Source organism: Mesocricetus auratus, unplaced genomic scaffold, assembly GCF_017639785.1.
Source record: "Mesocricetus auratus isolate SY011 unplaced genomic scaffold, BCM_Maur_2.0 Super-Scaffold_100015, whole genome shotgun sequence".
NCBI lineage: Eukaryota > Metazoa > Chordata > Mammalia > Rodentia > Cricetidae > Mesocricetus > Mesocricetus auratus.
This window is the reverse complement of record NW_024429198.1, coordinates 51,761,319-51,787,405: the sequence shown is the minus strand read 5'-3', so window position 1 is coordinate 51,787,405 and position 26,087 is coordinate 51,761,319. Positions and strand designations below refer to the sequence as shown.

The following is a 26,087-nucleotide window of genomic DNA, read 5'->3' as shown; positions in this document are numbered from 1 at the left end:
AAGGCAAAAGGAGGAGAGGAACAAAGGGCAGAGGAAAAAAAGACAGAGAGGGACAAGGAAGTATCCGGTTTCAATTGACTGTTAGAAAACCAAGGAAATTAACTTAAACCAATCCTTAATGACCACATTCATTTCTATAATTGAGCTCTATGTACTACCAAGACAAAATGAAAACAACCAAACTCATATCGGCCATGTTGTATTAGCCATGACAGAATGTTACTATGGGATTTTAAGGTTTTTCTTTTTAAAGCAACATTTAGTTAATGGATTGCCTTTTAAAAATTCAAATGAGATGCTCAACTTAATTCCTTACTAACTCAATCCACTAATAGCTAACATATACACAAGCTTTCAGATACTACTTCTACAGCATGGCGCTACTAGATATAGACTTGAATAACTTAACGTATTATGAATATACCATTAGGAAACCAACAGTAGAGGGGGGTGGGTGAAATAGAAAGCTGAGGAAGATATAGTGAAAAGACAAGGGAAAGCAGATTTTATGAAAATGGAAGGTGGAAGGACTTTACACCACTATGAGAGAAGCTATGAGCACAGACAAGAATCTAAGATGTGAGCATGTCCCATGTTCTCCTTGGATCTGGTGAAAGTGATTAATCTATAACGTCACAATATTTGATTATTATTAGCCTCATAACTACTTTGCCAAAAAATTTAGATGATTACTTTCCGTGAACTATAAAAAATTATTAGTGGATATTCTGACAGAGAGATACACGTCTTCATTTTTTAAGAATAAGTAAGGGAGGGAAAATATTGTCACAAATAAAAAGAAAAATTTGAGGGTGGAGAAGTTGATTAGAATAATTTGCAACTTTGGGTAATAATTCTTTATGATAAAAATATGTTGTCCTGGTTATGAGGGGAACATTCCCTGCTTTTTAATGAGCATTCAGAATTTGGCATACTTAACAGTAAAATATTCTACAATCTTTGAAAACTTTTGATATATGTAAAACGAATTTGGAAAATACATGACTTCTGTTGCTACACTCAGGACACTCCCACATTTTAGATCTGCCATCTATGTATGACCTAATTCTGAAGTGGTGACTACTGGGTGAACCTTCTGCCTCCCCACCCCACCCCCAGCCTCCATGCTACTTTCAGAAGAGAAGGAATACACTTTTCCCTCTCTCTCAGCCTAAACTCTCAGCTTATTTTACTAGAAAAGTTCCCCACTGACCTTTGGGAACTGTTTCTATTTTTGTTTTGTTTTCCACTTATGTTCAGTTCAGTGCAAGAGGAGTAGTTAGATGAAGGGAATGCTCTATGTAGCCCCACGGTCAGGGAAACTGAGACAAGACCTGGAACAGAAAATAACACGTGTAGAGTCACAAGTAACATGAGAGTCAAAAGTTAGAAGGCATCACATCCTCTCTCACCACGGTCACTGGCATAAAGATGAATAGATAATTCAGAGTCAGGAATAGGCTCAGCATCCCAACATACATAATAAATATCCTTAATTTTTAAGAAACTTAATTACCTAAGACAAATATGAGCTGTTGATGTTGTCGGAGGTATAGGAATGATGGTTTTAAACATATAATAAGCATGTAAAACTTATAATATTGAAGAGCAAAGTCAGACAAGAGTGATACTTTTGTTAAAGGGATCAGTCACCCTTGGAATAGAATCATAAATTATTGCTACCCAAGGAAAAAAACAGATGCATTCTATCCTCTACCTAGTAATTGTTAAACACAAGGCAGAGAAGAAATAAGAGGAAAACTAAGACAGAATCCCCTAACCATGCCTGGTTTTTGTTGTAGTTCTTTGGGATTTTTGCTGTTGTTGTTTGTTTTGTTGTCTACTTATTTAGCAATCACCCATATGACACTCTCTAAGCAGTGTCTGTTCTGTATAACACATCCTTGCAAAAGTCCAACGACATAAAATCCTATGAGGCAGGGACTGTAGCAACCATCTTCCTGGGGTGCCTAAGTCTAAGTTATACAATGCAAAGGGTCAGACCCAAGGCTCAAACTGGGGATTCCTCCCCCCAAAACCTCCTCACAACGAAGCACTGAGTCATGTCTTAGAAATAACTAGTCCCTAAAATCTCAGAGTGTTTGCTGGGTGACTGAAGCATTTTTGAAGGTTGCATCAAGCATCTCTGCATGTACTGCAAGCAAAAGTTTTGTCAGATAATAGACTTTTGAAATGTAAGACAACAGATCAAGAGTTTTACTAATGCCACTCTAGTCAGATGCCCTAAACAATCTGTCTATCTGTAAAGAGTTAAACACATCCTATCTCTTTCTGACAAATTTGAAAGCTTGCTTTTAATAATCCAGTAACGTGCTCATTGGATAACTATTTTGCATACAATACAGAGCTATGAACTATGGGAGATTTTTGCTAATCATGGGGCTCTTTTTTGAATATTGTAGTTTAGTTGTAATGGCAAAATAGATTTTCCTAAATAAGTAACTAACAAATAATAATAATAGCAAAAATACACAGATAGCACTAAGAAGTTAGGGACTGTCATTTCTAACTGCTTCCTACATGTACATTAATTATTAATTTTAGTTATTCATTTACTATGTCTCATTTCCCTGTTTCCTCTACTAGAATGTTAGCCCTCTGAGAAAAAGAATCAATTTTATTCACTATTCTATCTCCATTATTTGGTGTGTTATTTGGTATGTAATAAATCCTTGATATATACTTGATGGACGATAGACAAAAAGAAAACAAATAATGAATGTTCATGGGAGGCAGTGTTCAATGTAACAGACTGGCTAACCTATCAAATCAGGATGTATTGGCTATTACCTCAAGTCTGTCTTTGAAAGTAGAAGGTTCTGGAATTCCTATCTGCTTTCTCCATTTTGTATTATCATCATTAATAAGATAGCAATATCTGCCCTTATCAGCTGATCTCACTATGAACAAATCATCCCAAAGAGTAATGACTTGAAACAACATGGCTGTATTTAGCTGAGTGTTATATGGATAAACATTCCAGGTCATCCTAAGTCTGTTGTTTTTCCCTGGCTCTTTTGTGCATCTGTGTTCAGTTACTGGGTAAGCTGGAGAAAGTTTGGCCCATGTAGGGTCTCACCTTCTGACCAAGCTAGCCTGGACTTTTTCACATGGCAGCTCTTAGAGCTAAAGGCTTGAACTAGGGAGAGTTAAAGGCATATGACGGCTCTTAAGGCCTAGACTCAGCACAAAGTCATGTCTGGCACATTCAATTGGTCTAAGCAAATAACAAAGGCAGCTCCCATTCATTGAAATAGATCCAGTCCTCATGGAGGCAGGGATGCTTTTGCAATCTACCTAACTCAGGATTAGCAAAAGGATTAAGGAAATAAACCATCTGAAGGATTTATAACAGTGTCCTCCACACAGATCACAAACTCAATACGCAATACTGGTTCTCACTGCTTGAAGTTGTCTTCAAAAGACCTAGTTGAGAGTTCTACATGTAGGACTCAAATCCTCTTCTAAGAACAAAACCTAACCATAAGTGCTTTACCCATGAGTCCAGAGTGTTTATAGAGCAACTAGCAGTGAGCAATATCCCCAGAAGGTGCTAGAACTGCATACAGACTTGGAACTAGGATATCTAGGGCCTTGTCAAGTCCTTGGTGCAACAGTAAACCTTTGGCTTTGGGGGAAATGCTAACTAACAGCGCCATAGACTTTACTATATCTCAGGAGCCCTTTGCTGCCGGTGACCTTGCGATATTATCTCACAGCATGTCTAAGCAAGAATTAAAAATGTAAAAACCTAGGAAGTTATGAATTGTGTTTAGTTTTTCCCGTCTCTCGTTTTGTGGGAGCTGTGTGGCCCTTTCTTTACTGAACTGTCTTCTGCCTGTACTGTGGAACACCATTTCCCCATTTTTTGCATACATTCCACATGGCAGCAATGTCAAGGATCAACTCTCATGAATCAGTAATCATTGCTGAAAGAAACACAGAGGAGGCCAGGCACTGCTGTTTATACAACTTGATGGTCATTAGAAAAGTCAAGAGGCAGGAGGATGGTTTCAGCACAGCATCCCCCTTATACTAGGCACCCAAACACAGGCAGAATTGCTTTATACCTACCCCTAGAGCATCCAATCCCACAAGATGACTGTGGGCAACTGGAGCGCCCATAAGCCTGGCTCTCTGCTAACCAGAGTGCTCAGAGCTGATGACAGCTCCCTGAAGAGGTCAGTGGTAGTTATTTCAGGATCTTTCCACTGTACATAATGTAATGCAGAATCTCTGATGAATAGTTTCGATAATTCTGCCAATGTGTGAAGACTGCTTAGATTAGATGACTACATGATTGCGCATCTGTTGTTATTGTGGTTGTTTTTCTGAAGACAATCCTTGCTCCTCTTCTGCCATGCAAAATCTACCCTGCTGAGTGCTCTTGAAGAGTCACGTCCTTCCTGCCATTTTAAAAACAATAGTGGCAGAGTTGCAAGCGCTGATAGGGCTCAGCAGGACAGATCAAACACACAGATGCAATTTCTGTATGTTGAACAGTGAAGGAGGATAAAATTCAAATACTTACAATCGCTTAGTAGCTACCATCTGATTGCTGTAAATTGAATCTTTCATAACAGGATTTATTGTAAATAGTGTTATTGCATTTGCAGGCCCAGAAACCATTGCAGTAAAGTCTATGCAAGACATTAGAGGTATGAGGTTTACATAATATACATGTTCATTTGTGCAGAGTACGAGGAGAGCTTTTTGGGGGTTTTGACATTCTTGGTTGCTTATAGAGGAGCTGTAGTTATTATTTTCCCTCTGAAAGTTTAAACGTCATCAAATTCAGTAACTTTAAGATGCAGGAGAAAATGTGCCAAGTACTTCATCTCAACACCTGCTTCACCATGAGATGTCCCAACACTGCTTTCTCCCTCCTTCAGTTAGATGTTAGATAAACAAAATCACAGATACAGATAGATTCTTTTTTTTTTTTTTTTGGTTTTACGAGACAGGGTTTCTCTGTTTCGGAGGCTCTCGGTCCAGCCTGGCCTCGAACTCACAGAGATCCGCCTGCCTCTGCCTCCCGAGTGCTGGGATTAAAGGCGTGCACCACCAACGCCCGGCCAGATAGATTCTTAAAATGTGCTTTTTATGCTGTTGGGAAGCACAAAGACTCTAACACTCATAATTAGTGATATATATATATATATATAAGTGACATATATATATTTAGAGTAGTAGCAGAAAGAATTAAGAAATTCAAAACGGAATTTGATGCCTACAAAATATACTTTAATTCCTTTGATGCATTGGGAAGGGGAAGACGGCTGTAATTTAAGTGATCCATCATTATCCATTGTTGGGTTAAGTTCCGAGTATCTTCTGGAAGTCCATAAAATACCAACAGGAAACATTAGCTGAACACGCACTCTGCATGCATGAGAATTTGGTGAACACTCACATGTTTAATACCTTTAACTCATAATGACGTAGGACCCCTGAAAAGCACTGTGTCGCAGTCCTGTGGTCTTCCTTAGCAAGACCCACATAAAGGAAGTTCCAAAATGGAGAACATTTTGGAACTAGTAAGACCAGATAACTTGAATCTGTTTTCTTTCTGTCCTTGGTCCCAAAGAGCAATGACAACAACAGAAAGAATCTGTCTTTTGTCTTGCTGTACATTCTGTTTTGTTGTTAAGCGTGAGAGGAGAATGCAGGACCTCAGCTGGATCTGGACAAAGCAGTCTTACTCTCAGGTAACCTAGGGTGCTGGAGAGCAGAGGGCCTTTGTAAGGGCTTTGGTTCATTCCCCTTCGTTTATTTGAGTAAACACCCCACATGCGTGTCAAGGTTATCATTCTAGCTGGGAAATTCCCTATGTCTAAGCCTCAAAACTTGCAGCCTCCCCCTGTGCCCACTTAAGCAGGTGTCTTTCCATCTCTCACCAATCAAAGGGGTGGGGTGTAAAAAAGACAGTGCTTGGGTGATATATTTTAATAAGTTTATTAACCAGGGCACATTAGAGTGAATCATAGTCTACAATTATTGACAAAGATACTCAATTTAATTCATATCCATCTTTCTTTTATATTCATTTTATTCAAGGGCATAGCTTTCTCTTTCTGTCGCCCCTCCCCCAGTGTGTGTGTGTGTGTGTGTGTGTGTGTGTGTGTGTGTGTGTGTGTTTCTTGGACACCTCCAACTCCCATTGACAACTTAAATGAGGGTACCATACACCGATAAGTCTGGAGAACATATCCTCTACTCAAATGCTCATGTGTTCCGGATGCAGCTACAGTCCTGGAAGCAGGCTGAGGTTCATTCTGAATGCTAAGCAGGGTCACAGTGTGAGCCCTATGGGATGGCCTTTATTTATCAAGTGAACTCGGGAGTTGAAAGGTTACACTTGTGAAATTGCAGCTGGGTCCCCTAACAGTTAATACTTGCTCCTGCAAACCAACAACTCTTAATTGAAATACAAATCTGACAATATGTTAATATTTTAATAAAAAAAACGTGGCTTCTGACAGAGAACTTCAAAAGAGGTTGTTTAACCAGACAAAAATAATAAGAGAAAAATATGTTTTCCGACAGGATCATAAAGCTTGAATAGCACAGAGAGAAAAATCAAAGGCCTGTCCTCTGTTCTCCCAGCCCCACTTTCCCCATGCCTGGTGTGTGTCCTCAGCTCTCCTAGGCAAGGACTGGTGTCTTCCAAGTCAGTCCCACACCCTAGATACCAAGACAGGCTAAAGTGGCATCCTAGCAGACTTTGAGATCAGACAGCGTCTGCATTTGAGAGTGTGTGGGGGCTGGGGGAGGGTGGGAGGGAGGGAAAACCCAGCATACCGATGCTGTGGAAGCTGCAAACAACAGCATATACACAGACACAAAAAAAAGTTTGCATATTGCACAGAGCGCTTGAAGATCATAAATCTATGCATGAGAAAGATGTAGTGGAAATTTTGGGGGGGATTAGAGTTTATTTTTGTCATCTCTGTGAGACAGCTACTCATTCATCCAGATCACAGCTAAGAAAAAAGCTGGTCACAGAAATTAGCAGTTTCAGCTCAGCAGCGAAGTCGCCAGCCTGTGAAGGCAGAGAGAAATTGACTAATTAGCAATGCGCACTAAAACTTGACGGTTCTTTATAGAGAGAAGAGAAGAGAGAGGGAGAGAGAGGGAGAGGGAGGGAGGGGGGGGGCTCGCTTTTTCCCCTTCTTTCTTCCAAAGATGTTTGAAATCGCAGTCATTTACGCTCGACAATTTTTACAATAGCCTTGAGCCATAATTTTGCGAGTCTCTCCAGCATCCATCCCCCTGTATGGTCTCTCTCTACTGGCCAAGCACGACCATTTCTCTCCCCAACCGTGGATTTCCTATTACTCTCGTTACGACTCACTGAGCCCCAGGCCCAAGGATAATGATGTGTTGTTTCTTGGTAGCATAATTTGTCACACGTACATTTTTTCTTCTTCTTCTCTTGCAGAAAGCTCTGCTCCCTCTCTCTCTCCCTCTCTCTCTCTCCTCTCTCTCTCCCTCTCTCTTTCTCTCTTTTCTCCCTCTCCTATATTTTCTTGCTGTTGCTAATTCATGGTGATCAAATGATGTACGACAAAATAAATTGTACAGAGTGACTGCCTGGAGTTGGGAGCCAGAAGGTGTGTTCCCCTCCCAAGGAGAGAGCAAACCTTTAAAAAGGAAGGACAATTGATTTTGGGGGGAGCTTAAGTGAGCCCTGACTTTGCAGCTGGCTGACAGCAGGTAAGTTTCTGGCCTTGGGTCTACCTTGCCTGTATTTTCCTTGTCTTTCGGGTTGTTGTGGGGTGGGGGGAGACTTAAGGGGGGGTTGTGGCAAACGCTTATAAAGAATAAAACTCCCATTGCAAGAAATAAGCAGACGGGGGTGGGAGCAAAGGGGGAGAACAAGAAGGGAAAAGGCTGGGAAAAGATGGGGGGGGTGGCGAGACAACGAAGCGGGGAGAGCTAGAGAGAGGTAGGACCGGGGCCACTTCCAGGGAGGACTCAAATGTTTCCCTGCAAGCTTGAGCTTTGGGGGAGGGGGTGTTGCCGAGGGAGGGAGGTCGGGGTCCACCTGGAACAGGATGGGAAAGTGAGTGGAGAGGAGCCCAGTGTGGCAGGAATGAGAAGCCGGCGATCCAGAAGCGGAGCCGGGCAAGGCAGAGTGAGCCGCAGCGGAAGGGGCAGGTCCGGCGGGTCCCTCGGAGCCGGGCGGCGGCGGCGGCGGCGGCGGTCCCGGCGGGCGCGCCGTGGGACGCGGGCAGAGGGTCCCTTCCTGCTCGGCCCTGAAAGGTGCAATTACAGATTAAGGACTCCGCGTGTGGATTTCACCTGGCCTCCCCCCTCCCCGGCCTCTTACCACCTAGAAGCGGGCGGCTCAGACTTTTTACAGAAGTACTTCCAGGGCTGGGGGGGTGGGGGTGCCCGAGAGGGGGACCTCTGGAGCTGAACCCCGGGGGTCTCGGGAATGCTGTGCCTACCCAAAATCCTTCTGGGTGCGGAGCAGGGACCCTCTCACCGGACCGCGCCCCCACCCCACCCCCACTCCACGTCCATCACCCCTCCCCCAAACACCTGCCTTCTAACTTGAACTTCTCATAGTTCCTCCAGTTAAAGCGGCTGCTCCCGGTACTCGAGAGGGAGATGGTTCTACACCAACCCCTCCTGGCCTCTAGTCTCCTGCTCTAAATCCAGCCAGGCACCCCAACTTGCCCCGGGTCATCTTCGGTGCCGCCCCGCGCTGGAAGGGGAACTAGATGTCTGAACTTCCGTGCTCTGAAATAGCGAAGGTGCAGGGAGACTGGGGTCAGGTGTGGGTGGGTGGTTGGGGTGGAAGGAGTCCCTGGCCAGGTTTAAAGGCGTCTCTGGAAAATTAGCAAAACGGGGTGGCGACGAGGGAAACCAACAGTTTGCGAAGCGGGGAAGCAGGCAGGGCCGGGGTGAGGGAAATGAGCTAGAATTGATAAGGACAGCTCCCGCCTCTGCCGAGTCCACTGAGCGGGTCCCCATCGCGCTCCGCTGCACTTCCCCGGGAGAAGAAAGGGCTTTATCTCCTCCCTCAGACTGTGAGCCTAGGACTTTTTCGGGGCAGCGCGGATAATCGAAGGGGTCCCCAGCTTTTAGAGAGCTAAGAATCGCCCACCCGCACGCCTGTCTTACCCGCCTTTTCCCACTCCACCCCCAAACTGGGCCAACTAAGAAAAGCAAAGCTTCCAGCGCCAGTTGACCTGGAACCGCCACTGTCGGTCGCTTCTGAGCTCGGGGCACCCCCTGACTCCCCACTCCCGGCTTTTCCCTTCATCCAGCCGGGCATGGACAAGAGCCCACGAGGTGTCACGGCCTCAGCCTCCACTTTTGCCGCCGCCGCTGTCACCGCTGTCGCTGCCAGGAGAGGAGCCTGGGTGCTTTTAGGAAAGTGAGGGGCGAAGTGTGTAAGAGGTATCAGGGAGCAGAACCGGCGTCCCGACCCCAGACGAGGACCCTTCAGGAGGCGCTCGGGATCCCGCGCCTCCACACCTTCCTCTTAGGGTCAGGTCCGGAGCGCACAGAGAGGGAGCAAAGCGGGGGGCCTTGACTGCTGTTCCTCTCTCCCCTCCACACCCTTCCCCACCCCGGCCACACCCCACCCCCCCTGTACCACCCTGCTCCCCTCCCATCCCCCACCCCTGTCTGCCAGGTTGGAGGAGGGTTTAAAGCCAGGTGCGCGGAGTCAGCTCGCCATGTCCAGATCCGGGGACAGGACCTCCACCTTCGACCCCAGCCACAGTGACAACCTGCTGCACGGCCTCAACCTGCTGTGGAGGAAGCAGCTATTTTGCGACGTGACCCTGACGGCCCAGGGCCAACAGTTCCACTGCCACAAGGCCGTGCTGGCCTCCTGCTCTCAGTACTTCCGATCACTCTTCTCCAGCCACCCCCCCTCTCGGGGGAGGGGTCGGCGGCCAGGACGGCCTGGGGGCCCCCAAGGACCAGCAGCAGCAGCAGCCGCCGCAGCAACAGCCCGCACAGCAGCAGCAGCAGCCACCACAGGAGGAGCCCGGGACTCCTTCCTCCTCCCCCGACGACAAGCTGCTGACCAGTCCCCGAGCCATCAACAACCTAGTGCTGCAGGGCTGCTCGTCCATCGGGCTGCGCCTAGTGCTCGAATACCTCTACACAGCCAACGTGACCCTCTCCCTGGACACCGTGGAGGAGGTGCTGTCGGTCAGCAAGATCCTGCACATCCCTCAGGTCACCAAGCTCTGCGTTCAGTTCCTCAACGACCAGATCTCGGTGCAGAACTACAAGCAGGTGTGCAAGATCGCCGCACTGCACGGCCTGGAGGAGACCAAGAAGCTGGCCAACAAGTACCTGGTGGAGGATGTGCTGCTGCTTAACTTCGAGGAGATGCGCGCCCTGCTGGACTCGCTGCCGCCCCCCGTGGAGTCGGAGCTGGCACTTTTCCAGATGTCCGTGCTGTGGCTGGAGCACGACCGTGAGACCCGCATGCAGTACGCGCCCGACCTCATGAAGCGCCTCCGCTTCGCGCTCATCCCCGCCCCGGAGCTGGTGGAGCGGGTCCAGTCCGTGGATTTCATGCGCACCGACCCGGTCTGCCAGAAGCTGCTGCTGGACGCCATGAATTACCACCTGATGCCCTTCAGGCAGCACTGCAGGCAGAGCCTGGCCAGCAGGTAGGAGACAACAAAGAGGAAGGCGGGGGTAGGATGGATGGAGGGGAGCTGGAGAGGCCGGAGGGAGGGGAGGGGGCAGGAAGGAGGGGAGAACTGAGTGGGCTGGGCGGGAGGCTCCTGCACACTGAAAAACCATCTCAAACAATTGAGTTGGTGTAGGGAAAGTTGATTTCAGAGTGTCAGAAGGGACAAGGGGACCTGGCCTGACAGCATCCTTGAGCGCTTGAATGCCCAGGTTCCCAAATCTTCAGGGCAGGAAACACTGAAGATTGCAGACTAGGGCTGAAACTGAGCAAGTAGGTGGGGCCCAAAGGCCTGGGCAGTGTAGGAGAGCATCTCTGGACACATCTGTCAGTCAGATCTCATTCTGCACCTCAAGGTGGGCTTGTTCAAGGAGAGGGAGCCTGTGGTGACAGCCTTTCTCTTTTCCGCTTTGGGTCAGGAGGGACTCCCAGACAGTGCCAGCAAGAGAACTTGGTAATCTTTCGGTCATACACTCAAGTTTTTACTGTTTGTTTTGGTTCTGTTCCGTGAGTGAGGTCTGCTCTCTTGGTAGACTGCAACTCCCAAAAGGCTTTGTCTATTTCTGTTGTTAGTGGCATGCTGTGTGTGACCAAGCAAACTTTTCTATCCTGCATCAAGCCCATCGTTTCCACTTTTAAAAAGGAGAGCAAAGCTTAACCATTTCAGGGAGGTGGGATGAACCTTGCCTGCTAACTCTTGTACCCAAGAAGAGAGACTTGCCAGTTGGGTGTTGAGAGGCACTGGTCTATGTGCCTAGCAGGAGTCACAGGGAAGTTAGGGAACTGTTGGTGTTATCTGCTGTTGCCATTTAGAAAGTGTCTGTTCATGATGCAAACAGCCTTTCGGGTCCAAAGTACCCGATGCTTTTGCAAAGTACCACTGATGAAAAGACTCCAGAAACTGACAATCATGTTTGATTGACTCCAATTTAAAACCCTTCTAAATGAGCCCTGGCAATGGGCTCCTTTCTGGTTTTGGAGAAGAGGCCCGGTATCCCCTGCTTTCCATGATTAAGCATCTGGGTTTCAGATGCCAGGCCAATGAGACCAGAGTAAACCTCCAAGTGGTACATGGCAAAAGAATGTGACTTGAAAATCTGCCAAGGCATAGTCCCATGTAGACAGATGTCTGGGGCATGGGGAGCATGCCAGGCAGCCTTAGGAGAGTAGATGTTCAGATTTTTTTCATGATGTTTCTGCCAGTTTAAGGTAGCAGAAATTTAAAGGAAGATAACATTTACCGTTAAGTAAAGGTCAACTGGAGGAAGGAGAAATCCTGAACTTGTAACAAATCCTGTAGATTGACTTTTTGAGTAGCTGTGAGAGATGAGTCTGTGTATCTTGGTATCAAAAGATGTGTATACCAGAAGCAGCAATACAAACCCCTTGTAATTCAACAATGAGCACATGAGTCCAAGTCGTAACAAAATAGGAAATGTGTTATCTTAGGTATGTTTCTTATGTCTAAAGATCAAAATGGCAAGCTCACTGTGATGGGAAAATGTTTCCATGTCAAAGGGTATTGGTGAGTAACAGTCCACTGTGTTAGATTTTTTCATATCTGAATGACCTATAACTATATTCATTTGGCACATATCCTACATGGTCAAGAATTCAGACTATATAGTTAAACTCTTGACACTGCCTTTATATTAATATATATCATGTATAATATATACATATATGCATATATATATAATTTAGGGTAAATCAAAAACCCAAAGGGGATAATAAATTCAAGATTAAACTTGTCAAAAGAGTTATTCTGGCAGATAAGCTTTGTACATTAGAACTAGTAAATAATTTCTGGCATGCTCAATATACTGTTATATGTAACTATGTCCTAGGATTCAATGTCAGGGGAGTTCACTTCCAAGATGCAAAACCTTAGTCAAAATCCCACCTTAGTCTGGAGTCAGCACACCAGCTGGGGCCTGCTGGCTCTGTCCTGGTGGATGGCTGAGATACCAAGCTGCCTGTCTCCGTAACAACACTTCCCAGCTTCACTGGGCCACATCATTTGAAGGCTATGTAGTGGTGTCTGGCCACTGAATGCTTACAAGTGTCACAGATGCTGCAGGAATCTGATACTTCTGCAGCCGGGGAAAAACTGTATTTTCTCTTAAAAGAGGAAGAAGGTATAGAAAAGAAAATAGTTCACCAAACCTATTGGCAATCCCAGGAATATAATTTCAACTCCATTCCATTATAAGTAACTGTAGGATTTTCCATTTTAGGGACCAATCACATGATTCTAATTTTAATTCACAGAATCAAAAAATTTAACTTGAATGTAGACAAAAGTGTTTTATGTTAAAACCCTTTAGTATTAAATGATCTCTGCCATCTGCCAGTATGATAGAATACTATTTCCCAGCTTTGCTCGGAGGTCAGCAGGAGGTTAGATATGTCACTGTATTGTTTTTGAGATCACATCACTTTTATTAAAGACAACTGAATGTAAGAGCTTTCTATTTATTACTTTTCCTCTGCCTGTAATTTCTATGCCAAATATGAAAACATGCTACAAATTTAAAGAGAGAAAAGGGGAATTAAAATTGACCAGTTGATCATAATGAATATGAAATACAGAAAATAGAGTAGGTGAAAGAATTCACATGTTTAAAATATATATTGTGTCTGTAGAAAGTAAAGATTTTAGTATAATAAAATGAAACATGACTTTAAAGATGACTAAGTAATTCTGAATTTGTTTTATCTGGAAAAACAAGCAGCCAAGGAAGACTTTATAGACAAAATGGAATCAATTATATATTTTTTCTCTAGTTACTCATTTTTTCTGAGTATGTCATTTGAACTCAGGTTCATATTCTGTTTTAGTAAAGTAAACATTAGCTCAATAAATTAAACAAGAAGCTTGCATTACAATCTTTAAGTAATTAGTAACTTAAAATGGCAAGACTTGACAAAGGATATGAAATTTAGACAAGAGGAACAAGTCCTAGTGGTTTATTGCATGGCATAATGAGTACAGACAATAATAATACATTATTAGGTTAGAGACCTTAACCTTCTCATAAAAAATGAGAGGTAGCCAGATATAGCTTAACTTAATCTTTGTACTTATATACATATATCAAAATATCGAACCTTGCCACAAGATATACATCTTTCTTATTTTTATCAGGGTTTTTTCTTTTAATTTTTGAAGGTGACAGGACTTGGATACACATTAAACATGTTGAAGTCTGATTTCTTAGCTGTTTTCTTCAGGTTCTTTAGAGATGAGAATATCTCTCTTCCTTTGAAGAAAAGTATGAATTAAGCTCTGGGAAAGTTGCTGGGGAAGTCACTACTGAAGTCTTCTAAGGTGCCAGCATTCCATGGGGTGAAATTAGCCTGAAATAGTAGCTAGTTAAAGATGTATGGTGGAGAATAAACTCAGTGACATGTCCACTTACAATACTGAAGGCATCAGTCTAAATTAGCTTAAGTAACCAAAAGGTTTTATCTTTTTATTTTTTTTATTTTAGTGCACAATTTAGTAATGATCTCAGATCGGACTGGAGTAGTTAACTTTTGTCTATATTTTCATTGCAGCTTCCACAATCTAAGCTAAATAAGTGTTATGCTTACTGACAGTGGAACAAACTAAGATTATGAAATAAGAAGGGAGGTGGGTCACATATATAGTTACTATGGCCACGACACAGAAAGCACCTGGAGTGTTAAACATTCATGGAAATAATGATGCAGTTAATACATTGTCCATATAAGCCCTATACTGAAGTGTATCTTCAAGCAATTATACTACATAAAAGACAGAAAGCAACTGAATGAGGCTTTTGCTTTCCACTTAGCATAGTCTACCTAAAGATTATGCATTAGTTAGTGTTAGAATATATTTAGACACTAAGAGTCCTCAGTATCTAATTCCCCAAATGTCTTGCAATGCTGAAAAGCAGTGGCATTTGCTAATTCACAAGTGTAGTTTCTGGCCTTGAGGCCTGCAAGCTGACTGCAGGACAGTGGCTTTATTGGCTCTCTTCCTAAGCTAGAATGGAGTGACAGCCTCAGCAAAGCAACAAAGCTGCATTCTCTAAATCATTGTTTCCCTTTATGCCAATTTGATACCCCAGATTAGAAGTCGTTAGGTAGTTAGATTTTATATCAGAAGTTACTCAACCATTTACAATACAATTTGTTTATTATCTGAAACAGGGCCATTGATTACAAAATTATATCACAGGTATGGGAGGCCAACAGTTCTCTCCTACAAACCAAAGCCAATTAGAGTACATACTGAACTGTTTTCTACACATAGATGACTTGCTGACAAAAACGGACATTTTCAAATTTTATTTCATGCTTAGATTTCTTCCTATGTACAAGCATACTGAGATTCACTCATTTGCTTGGCTAATGTATTAAGTATCTGAAATTTCTTAACAGAAAATGACAGTTAAAATTGTGTAGCCGTGCTTAAGTGTGGTGGATCCTGCCTATAATCACAAAGACTTAGGAGGCAGAGGCAGGAGGATGGTGAGTTAGCAGCCAACTTGAGCTACACAGAAATACCTCATCTCAAATAAATACCTGTAGCTACTTATACCGTGTGCTGTTCTAAACACTTTACAAACATTAGTTTTTATATTCTCATCATTAGCCTGATTTTATAGGTGAAGTCGCTGATGCCCAAAGACGTTAAGGCTGGTGACCAGCCTTGCGCAGTGAGTCAGGTCTTCTTCCATATACTGTGCACTTCTTACTATAACCCAGGCTGCTATTCTGTGACTGACCTTGGGCTCACATCTAGACTGAAAGCTTTCATTTCTGGAAAGGTCAAACATCAATGCATCCGACTTTAAAAATACTTAGGAAGGACCTGGGAGGTGGCTTGCAGCACACACTCAAGTATCTAAGTTTGATCACCAGCAACCACATAAAAGCTGAATGTGGCAGTAAGTGTTCATAATCCTAACCCCAGAAAGTCAGAGAGAGAGACAGAGAGAGAGAGACAGAGAGAGAGAGACAGAGAGAGACAAAGAGAGAGAGACAGAGACAGAGACAGAGAGAGAGGGAGAGAGAGAGAGACAAAGAGAGAGAGACAGAGACAGAGAGAGACAGAGACAGAGACAGAGAGAGAGAGAGACAAAGAGAGAGAGACAGAGACAGAGAGAGACAGAGACAGAGAGAGAAGCTGTTTTTGCTGCACAGCCAGGCTACCTGAATTGGTGAGTTGCTGTTTTAACAAAAAGCAACTACGGAAGACACCTGACACTGGCCCCTGGCCTGCACATGTATGTGTACACAATGCACACATGTACATATATGGGCACAAACACTCAAATATGTACACATGCACAAAACACACAGATGTATACACACACACACACACACACACACACACACACACACACCTCAAAGAGAAGTATTGTTCCTATTGTCAGAAACTCTTTTTCTATGAAAAGCAAAAGAATACATTTTTGGCTGTGTGGTACAAGCCCTCCATTGCAATAATCCTACTCTCACAGTACAAGGTGGCATAGACAGTGATCAGTGGCTAAGCACAGGTATGCTGCAGTAAAACTGCCTTTGTAGATAAAGAGTTTCCATTAATTCTCATGTCATTATTTTCAAGTACTTAAAGACATGCAAACTATTCTCAGTTTTTGAGCTTCAAACAACTAGAAAGCAGGCTCGCTTCATTCATTAGACCATGGTTTGTCAACCTCTGTTATGGGCACTGCAGATGTATCGGTGAACAAAACAGACACAAACTAGCAGAGACAGTGACACCCTCCTGTGATCCTAACATTCAGGAGGCTGAAGCAGGAGGATTGCAATACATTCTAGGCCAGTCTGAGAGAGTAGACAGTACCAGGCTGACCAGGACCATAACCTGTCTCAACAACACAAAACAAAGCAAACCAAACAAATAAATGACCTTATTCTAATGGAAAGATTCCCCATTAGTCCTCTGCCTTCCATTTAGAAAGATTTCATGACTGATTCTATCATGCCAGGTTAGAAGAGGCAGACTCCCTTGGTTAAGTCCTGAGCTGAACTCAAGAAAGCCAGTAACAGAGAGGGAGGACTGATGATCAAAGGGATTAAGTCTGGGCTGGTTTAACCCCCAGAAACAGCTGACCTGACAAAGGTTAACTCTTGAATCCCAGGCATCAGCCTGGGAATCCAGCATGGGACTGATCAAGACCCCCTGAATCTGGGTGTCAGTGAGGAGGCCTAGGTAATCTATTGAGCCTTGGGCAGCAGATCAGTACCCATCCCAAGTATACACACGGACTTTGGACTCCCATAGAACAATGTGAGGTGCACTCTCACCCTGAACTCTTGGGGAAGGGTCTAGGCCCCGCCCTGGATGAAATGACAGACTATGGAGACCCCCATGGAGGGCCTCACCCTCCCTGGGGGAATGAGGGGATAATGGGGGGGGGTTGGGGGTAGGGCACGGGAGGAGGGGAGGGAAAGGGAGAGGGACCTGGAACTGACTTGTGAAGCAACCTTGTGTCTTATCTAAATTTAAACTGGAAAATAAAATAAAATAAAAGAACCCAGTAGCAATCCTAGATATCAATAGTATGAGCAATCCAAAAAAATGAGTGAATAAGGTTTTTTATCTTTTTCAAGCATATGAGATCCAGAACCTGGAAAGGTGAACACTCCCTTCTTTCCTCCCTCTCTCTGTCTCTCTCTATCCCTCCTCCACTCCATCCCCAGCTCGCCCGTTGTTTTGAGTATAGTAACTACCACTAATTGAACACCTACTAGGAACTTCACATAGTACTTCTGTTGGTCATATATGAAGAACCCTTTCAGTCTTTTCAGAGACTGGGAAATGGAAGTATGATGTACCAATCATCTGAACAGTATTGATTTGTGAATATTCAGTATGGGGAGAATAAACAGTCACTGTGAATGTGTATTGTCAACATGGCTAAAATCAAATGCTAATCTCTACCTTCTACACATTGACTTCATCATGCCACAACAGTGACTGAAGCTTGCAAACTTCTAACCCTTGCAGCTTTCCAGTTGAGGGAAAAGCAAGAAAATACATTAAGAAACTAGAATTCCAGCCTACTAATCTACCACATTTTAACTATTAGTTCTGAGATTCTAGAATGAGAAAGTAGATAAGCCAGTGCATTTCAAACACATGTGAGAACTTTCAGTCTAAGTATGAAAAATAATAATGAAAATATAGCAAATCCCTGGCAGTGGTAGCACATTTCTTTAATCCCAGCACTTAGGAGGCAGATGCAGGCAGATCTCTTTGAGTTCAAGGTCTACATAGCAAGTTCCAGGACAGCCAGAGTTACACAGAGAAACCCTGGGTTCTGTCTCAAAAAACAAACAGAAAGAAATAAAATACAACAAAATTACATAGCTCAAGATTGAACCAAAAATCACTTTCTCAGGACTGCTTCAAACTAGAGCATTAGGTGTCAGCTTTGTTTGCAGAGGGGAGCAGGCAGAATTCCATTCATGTAAATGATATTTATGATATTTCAAGGAGATGTATACGACAGGTACATCAAGCTAGAACTATAAAAACGTCTGCATGGTTTAATTATGTAAAACGAGATTAGCATCTTTGGAAATGATTTCTGTTTATATTTTGCTTCAGAAAAATCATTGTATTAACTGCTTTGGCATAACTGTTTATGTCTTCCATCATTCTAGAATTTCAAGAAACATTCCTTTCCTATGTCCTTTACATTAACTTCCAAGATATTTCATGATGCTTAAATTTCTAGTGTTAATCTCTTTTTAGCTCACAGATTTTTTGTTGTTGTTGTCGTTGTTGGGTTTTGTTTTTGTTTTTCAAGACAGGCTTTCTCTGTGGCTTTGGACGTTGTCCTGGGACTAGCTCTTGTAGACCAGGCTGGTCTCAAACTCACAGAGATCTGCCTGCCTCTGCCTCCCGAGTGCTGGGAGATTAAAGGCGTGCGCCACCGACACCCCTGTTAATCTCTTTTTTAAAAAAGAAAAATAAAGCTGGGTGTTGGTGGCACACGCCTTTAATCCCAGCACTTGTGAGGCAGAGACAGGTGGGTCTCTGTAAGTTAAAGGCCAGCCTGGTCTACAGAGTGAGTTCCAGGACAGGCTCCAAAGATACACAGAAAAACCTTGTCTGGAAAAAACCAAAAATAGATAAAAGGAAGAAAGGAAAGAAGAAAGAAAGGAAGGAAGGAAGATAAAGCAGTGGTATTTTGACACAAAATGAGTTGGAGGAAGAACTGTGAGTTTTACTATATATGACAGACAGAATATATGGGGGGGGTTGCTGTAACTGTCAGAAGGTTTTTAATCTGTTCGTAAATAATGTGAATGGAAATGGGTTAAAATGGTTTGCAGTATTGGAAGGAAAGCAGATAGGTAGAAAGTTAACAGGAGAGGGGAAATGGAGAGAAGTCACAGGAAAAGGTTAAAAAAAGGTAGCAAGGAAAACACAACAAAACACAGGGAATTGGAGAAGTCATTAAGGGACAAACTGTGCAAAGAAGGAAGAAATGAGAACCAATAATGCAGGAAGGTGGGCAAGGAAACTCTGGAGATCAAGGATTTGGTATTAGGTTAGTACATACAACTCAAGAAACATTTGAGTCTGCGCACACTCAACCTTACATACCTTAAAGTTATCAACAGAATCCATTGCAAAGCAAAGAACTGTTATTCCTTAAAACAACAAAAAAGATGTTTACGAAGAAAAGTCTACCATGCTATCTTATCCTCTATGATTTGATTCAGTTCAATAATTTTAGCTGTCTACTAAGTGTTATGTCATTAAAAGATGAAGTGACTAAGATAAGCTGTCTGAAAAAGTTAACCTCTATTCTTATGCTTCATAATGCAGTCATTTTAGAAGTGTCAGGGATCAAAGGTGGCAGGAAGCTTTGTCAAATATGGAAGATGAAAAAATAAGTGGATTTTATGCAAAACTGTCTCAATTCCCAGCATCCTTTGAGCTGAAAAGCAAGGTGACATTCACTACCTTGGGTGGTTTCTCTAAATCTACATGCATGAGTGGATCTTACCCACAAAGGGAATTTTGGGTGAGGTACAGCAGCCTGTCGGTAACAAAAAGGTGTGCTGCGGAGCATCTGTACATTTGCAGTGGACACATGCAGGGGCCCAACTTCATGCTGAGGTCCAAGGTACAGAGATGGACAAGATGGACACAGTCCTCAACTTTTGTAGCTTACAGTAGAAGGAAAAAAAGAGAAAGAGGTGTTGGGGAGCGAGGTAGGGGGCGCAAGTGTTAATCAGCCGGCTGCTAGATAAGCACATAGCAACCTTCTTATGAGGACATCATGGAATAGAGGGCCAAAGACTTCCTCTCTAGAGAGAAGGCTGAAGATGAGCCTTGAATGAGGAGCTATCCATGGTAACATAACAGGTATGGGGAAGCTGGGAGTATGCAACTGGGTACAGCAGGCAGGAAAGCATTGGGAACCTTCCAGGCACCAAGAAAGAATACATGCGTCTAGGGACTGCAGAAGAGATTGTCTCATTGCAGACAAAGATGCAGTCCCTGGGTAGGAGAGGCCACATCACAGAGGCACGCTGCACAGTGGAAAGTCAGTGTGCTTTTTAGTTGGACTGTGAACACAGGCAAACAACTATGCAAATGCCGCAGAGGCTTTTGAATTCATAGAGCTAGATGACTGCCTTTGCTCTCCTTCAGCAGAGCTCTGCGTCTGTAAAATGGGCTTGTAATGTCGTTTGATTTCCCAGCATTCTGGTTTAGAGCAACTGGTTGATAAAAATACAGAGCAGCAACAGATAAAGAAGAAAAAGGGGGAAAAAAGAAAAAGAAACGAAGGAAGGAAAATAAGACGTATACACAAACTGCTACTCAAAATGTACTCGTAATTTTTAAAACCACAAGAACCCTTTTTGTTGCTGAATACACAATTGCCCATCTAGACGACTCTGGGAGATATTTGTAATTTCATGTACGGCATGAGATTTTAAGACCAGGAAAAGGAAGTAGAAGAGACCCAAGGGTGAAACCCAGGACAGATGAGAGGATTAGAATCCCTGGTGGCTTTAGGAACTGTCTTCGATCCACCAGAGGGGAATAGGAAGTAGCCTTCTAAGAGAAGAGTTTCAGTTTCATCGGAAAGAGTTGTCTTTTAGTCTCCCACACTTCTGCTGCAGACTCCCCCACATCCTCATGCCTGGCTCCTCTCCTCCGGGTGCCTGTGAGCAGGGCTGCTAAATTGCACCTGTACTAGGACTGTGAGCCTCTCAGAGCTCAGCTGGGCCACCGTCTGGAGCCTGGCTCACTGGAGGCTGCAGCGAAGTGAACTGAAGAATTACAGTCGGTTTCACTTCCCTGCCTTATGCCCCTTCAGGTGCCTCTGAAGACAGGCAAGGCCAGTGAAACGGAGATGGGGAGGAAGACAGAAAGCATCAGTCTCCGAAAAGGAGTCCTTGAAAACACACAAACGTTGCAGAAAAATATGGACGGGTGGATGTATGAATGTGTCTGCCTGGGCCCCCAACTAGTGTTGTTTGTTGGCTTCTGGTTTCTGCGTAGTAACTTCTGTGAATTTTTAAGAAAATCAAATGGATGCTTGCTTTGTTTATGTTTTGGAAATGACATGCTGGTCCACTCTTAATCTGGAATGGAGTCAGAGAATTATTGGGTTGAGAGGGTCAATTTGTTGCCCGAAAGAAAATAGCCCTATTTGTAAAATCCCGCTTAGAACAAAGAAACAGACTGTAGTTTAGGCCTGATGTTCAACATCCTTTAAAACCAAGTACCCCAAACATAATGTGTAAAAGGAAAGAGCTGCAAGAGAATAGATAAAACAAGGGGAGTCTGGAGGGGAAACTTTGGAAGGAACACTCACGCTGCACACACACGGTTGACCCTCAGCTCCTTCTATTTCCTATGCTTTCACAGGGCTTTTCTGGGGCCGTGAAGCATCTTAGTCAGCACCAGAGTATTGCAGAGGCAGAAGTGTGTGCCTAGTAACACAGACCAATTTGGTGGATTGGTTACTATAGCAACTGTACCATCACTGTCAGTGGCAATTTCTGTAATCTCCCTCTTTTAAGGCTTTCTCAAGCATCCGTTCCAAAATGACAAAAGGGAGAAACGGGGATGACACAGGAGACACACGAAAGGTCAAGTTTATAATGTAAATGTCCTCAACAGTTTTGTTGCATACTCTGTGAGACCTAAAAGTCAGACAGGTGTGGGTTCAAATCCCACCTTAGTCTCAAGTAAGCTTTCTCTACCTTGGGTAATTTACATAACCTATTTTCAGATCCCCCACCTACAAAAAGCACATAATACTAGCCACCTTGTTTCGATTCTGAGTGTTTGGGCTCTGAATGCACAACGTAGGCATCTTGGCAAGAAGTCGGTGTGCTTGATCTTGTGAAAGTGGCTCCATATGTGCATATTATTTCCTTACTTGTGTTTCTTTTCACTTTTAGGTAGGACACAAAATCCGTCTAGTGTAGGTACCATAGCCTCACTCCCATCACCATGCCGACAGCAAGATGCCTCTGCGGAGCATTACATTATGCTCATTTTATCCACCTTTGAGTTGCCAGCAGTGTCCCGACTCACCCCACAGTCAGTTCTGTCCTCTTGATCTATGTCAGCAGTCAGAACAGCTGGAGGAACCATGGTAGCTTCATACATAACGGGTTTATTAAGCTGTAGCTTACTGTGTAATCTGCCTATTCAGAAGTATATCATTTAATGGGTGTATTGTGTTAGAAGTCATCGCCACAAATAACTCCAGGACATTTTAGTTGTTCTCTCTTACTCCTTCTCAAAGAATCCCATACCTGTTTGCAGTCCGTCTTCATTCCTCACCGCTACGTCTCCTCTCACCCGCAGTACTATGAGCATTCAGATACTGTGTGACCATCATCTGTAAAATCTGACTGTGATACTTAGAGCGGGTAACCACCAATCTAACTTTTGTTTCCATGGATTTGCCAGTTCTGACATTTCACATACGAAAAATCAAAAAATAAGTAGTCTTCTTTGATTGGCTTTTTAAAATGTGGCATAGCACACATACATTGTTACATAGAAAGTAACATACTTATAGCTGAGCAGTGATCTGTTGTATGAATATACCAGGTTTTCCTTTAGGACTGTTGATGGCTACTTGGGCAGTTTCTGCCTTCTGCTATCTGCACCTGTCTACACATTTGATAGAGCTATGTTGTTGGCTTGCTTTGTTTCTAGTGTTGGTTTACTTTATGTGTATGCATGAGCACCACGTGGCGTGTAGGAGGCTGTGACTGTCAGAAGAGGCACTGAGTCCCGCGCACACGGAGTTAATAGATGACTTTGAGCTGCTGTGTGGAGGAGCCTGAGTCCTCAGAAAGAACAGCAAGTGATCTTAACCACTGCACCATCTCTCTAGGTCCTAAACCCATGTTTTTATTCTGCCATGTGTAGATTTGCTGCTGTGGCATAGAGCGACTCAGCTGGCCTAAACCAGGCTGAGTCTTTGGAGGGCCATTTGGCATGTGGTAGGCAGTGTATGAGGTTCCACAACCTCAGCCACACTTGTTTCTTTTGTTATGGATGCCCCAGTGAGTGTAAAATGCTGACTCATGGTGGGTGGTTGGTATTTCCTTACTGGCTGACATACTAAACTCCCTTTTATTTGCATATTGCTCACATATTATTCTTGAGAAATGTCTATCCAAACCCTTTGGTCATTTTTTTTTTTGCTGTGTTATTTGTCTTTTAAGAAGGCTTCTTCCAGCTCCCGAGTAACAACTAAGGGAGCTTTCTGCAGGATTTGGGGACAGTTTCTGACAAAAGTTGAAAAGAAAACTCATGTAGAAATATTGTGGAAGTTGTCCTGTGTATTCCTCTTTGGCCCAGATGACTACTACTAAAAATAATTGGTGTTCGATGTGACCACAAAAAATTGTTCATAATTGATGTCGGTATTGTTCATAATTGATGTCGGTATTGTTCGTAATTGATGTCGGTATTGTTCACAATTGATGTCGGTATTGTTCATAATTGATGTCGGTATTGTTCATAATTGATGTCGGTATTGTTCATAATTGATGTCGGTATTGTTCATAATTGATGTCGGTATTGTTCATAATTGATGTCGGTATTGTTCGTAATTGATGTCGGTATTGTTCATAATTGATGTCGGTATTGTTCGTAATTGATGTCGGTATTGTTCGTAATTGATGTCGGTATTGTTCATAATTGATGTCGGTATTGTTCGTAATTGATGTCGGTATTGTTCGTAATTGATGTCGGTATTGTTCACAATTGATGTCGGTATTGTTCGTAATTGATGTCGGTATTGTTCGTAATTGATGCCGGTATTGTTCACAATTGATGCCGGTATTGTTCGTAATTGATGTCGGTATTGTTCGTAATTGATGCCGGTATTGTTCACAATTGATGCCGGTATTGTTCATAATTGATGTCGGTATTGTTCGTAATTGATGCCGGTATTGTTCACAATTGATGCCGGTATTGTTCGTAATTGATGTCGGTATTGTTCGTAATTGATGCCGGTATTGTTCGTAATTGATGTCGGTATTGTTCGTAATTGATGTCGGTATTGTTCGTAATTGATGTCGGTATTGTTCATAATTGATGTCGGTATTGTTCACAATTGATGTCGGTATTGTTCGTAATTGATGTCGGTATTGTTCGTAATTGATGTCGGTATTGTTCGTAATTGATGCCGGTATTGTTCATAATTGATGTCGGTATTGTTCGTAATTGATGTCGGTATTGTTCGTAATTGATGCCGGTATTGTTCGTAATTGATGTCGGTATTGTTCACAATTGATGCCGGTATTGTTCACAATTGATGTCGGTATTGTTTGTAATTGATGTCGGTATTGTTCGTAATTGATGTCGGTATTGTTCGTAATTGATGCCGGTATTGTTCGTAATTGATGCCGGTATTGTTCACAATTGATGTCGGTATTGTTCACAATTGATGCCGGTATTGTTCACAATTGATGTCGGTATTGTTTGTAATTGATGTCGGTATTGTTCGTAATTGATGCCGGTATTGTTCGTAATTGATGTCGGTATTGTTCGTAATTGATGCCGGTATTGTTCGTAATTGATGTCGGTATTGTTCGTAATTGATGCCGGTATTGTTCGTAATTGATGTCGGTATTGTTCGTAATTGATGCCGGTATTGTTCACAATTGATGTCGGTATTGTTCGTAATTGATGCCGGTATTGTTTGTTGTCATCTTTGTGTGACTCTTTGGCTTTGTTGATTCAGCCATTGTATTTCTCAAGTGTTGCTAGTCTAGGCTTAGCCAAGAAAGTATTTAATTGAAAAATAGATTATTTAAAACATAAATAAATAGATATCACAGTAATCATTTACTTAAATGCCCTTAAAGACACACAAGTATTCATTCCAACAATATTTGTATGATCATTATTCTAGAGAAATGAAGTGCAGTTCTTTGACCACTGAGACTTATATGAATCACTCCAGGTTGAGAAGAAGCAATGCCAAAAGAAAACAAAATTAAGCCCAGATTTTCTGAGTTCAGTGGAGACACAGAAGCATTCCTGTGCATACCAGCAGGGAAGAGCAAAGCACTAGAAGTGGTGGCTGACACTACTGCTGAGGGCTTCCCCATCATCCAGTCCGCCAAGGCAGACGCTGAGCTGGAAAAACTAAATTCACTATCAGCATAGCTTGACAGCTTCCTCTTTGGTACAGTCTCTGCAGATTTCCTCAGGCAAAAAGAATCTGTAGATTTTTAAAAGAAATGACTTTCACTGCTCTTCCTACCTGAGGTCCTGTTGTGCCACTGTGGCGGGAGTCTGTGAACACATTGGAGCAAGGCATTTTGGAGGTTTAATGCTAATATTTCTAGACAGATGATGAATTATTATGAGCAAATAATTTTTCTTTCTGTTAAAATATGCACTCTTACATCAGAAGAGTTTGGAGAGTAGTTGCCCACTATGCATGGGTTTGGCCCCCAGAGCCACATAAACCAGGCGTGGTCCCACACACTTGTCCTCCCAGAACTTGGGAAGTGGAGGCAGGAAGATCAGAAGTTCAAGGTCATTCTCTGCCACCTACAAAAATAAAATTTTCAAGACAATTCTGGGCTATATGAAACCCTGCCTCAAAATAAATGAATAAATAAACAGATGGGTAGATAGATAGATTGATAGGTGATAGATAGATAAAATAATAAAAAATAAAAGCACTGCAAGCTACTTTCATATTTCTGAATTTGGGATGTTGGGAGGGTTACAATTTAAATAGGAATTTCTTTATCTGGACATTCAAGGAAATAGAGCATTAATTAAAGTAAGTGATGTCATAGTTTTTTAAATGTATTACCTACTATATGCTGAGGAAGGAAATAACCTGTAAATAAGTCAGGTTTTATTATTGTTGTG

The 26,087-nt window shown here is 43.0% G+C and overlaps 1 protein-coding gene across 1 annotated transcript in view; it reads left to right on the top strand.

Annotated features, from left to right (window-relative positions):
- The first annotated feature begins 9,631 nt into the window (after positions 1-9,631).
- Klhl14 (kelch like family member 14) overlaps positions 9,632-26,087 on the top strand; it is a 112,666-nt gene continuing 96,210 nt past the window's right edge. The window contains 2 exon segments of the mRNA XM_013122976.3: positions 9,632-9,908; positions 9,910-10,667. Coding sequence (XP_012978430.1) covers positions 9,714-9,908; positions 9,910-10,667 — 953 coding nt within the window. The 5' untranslated portion in view covers positions 9,632-9,713.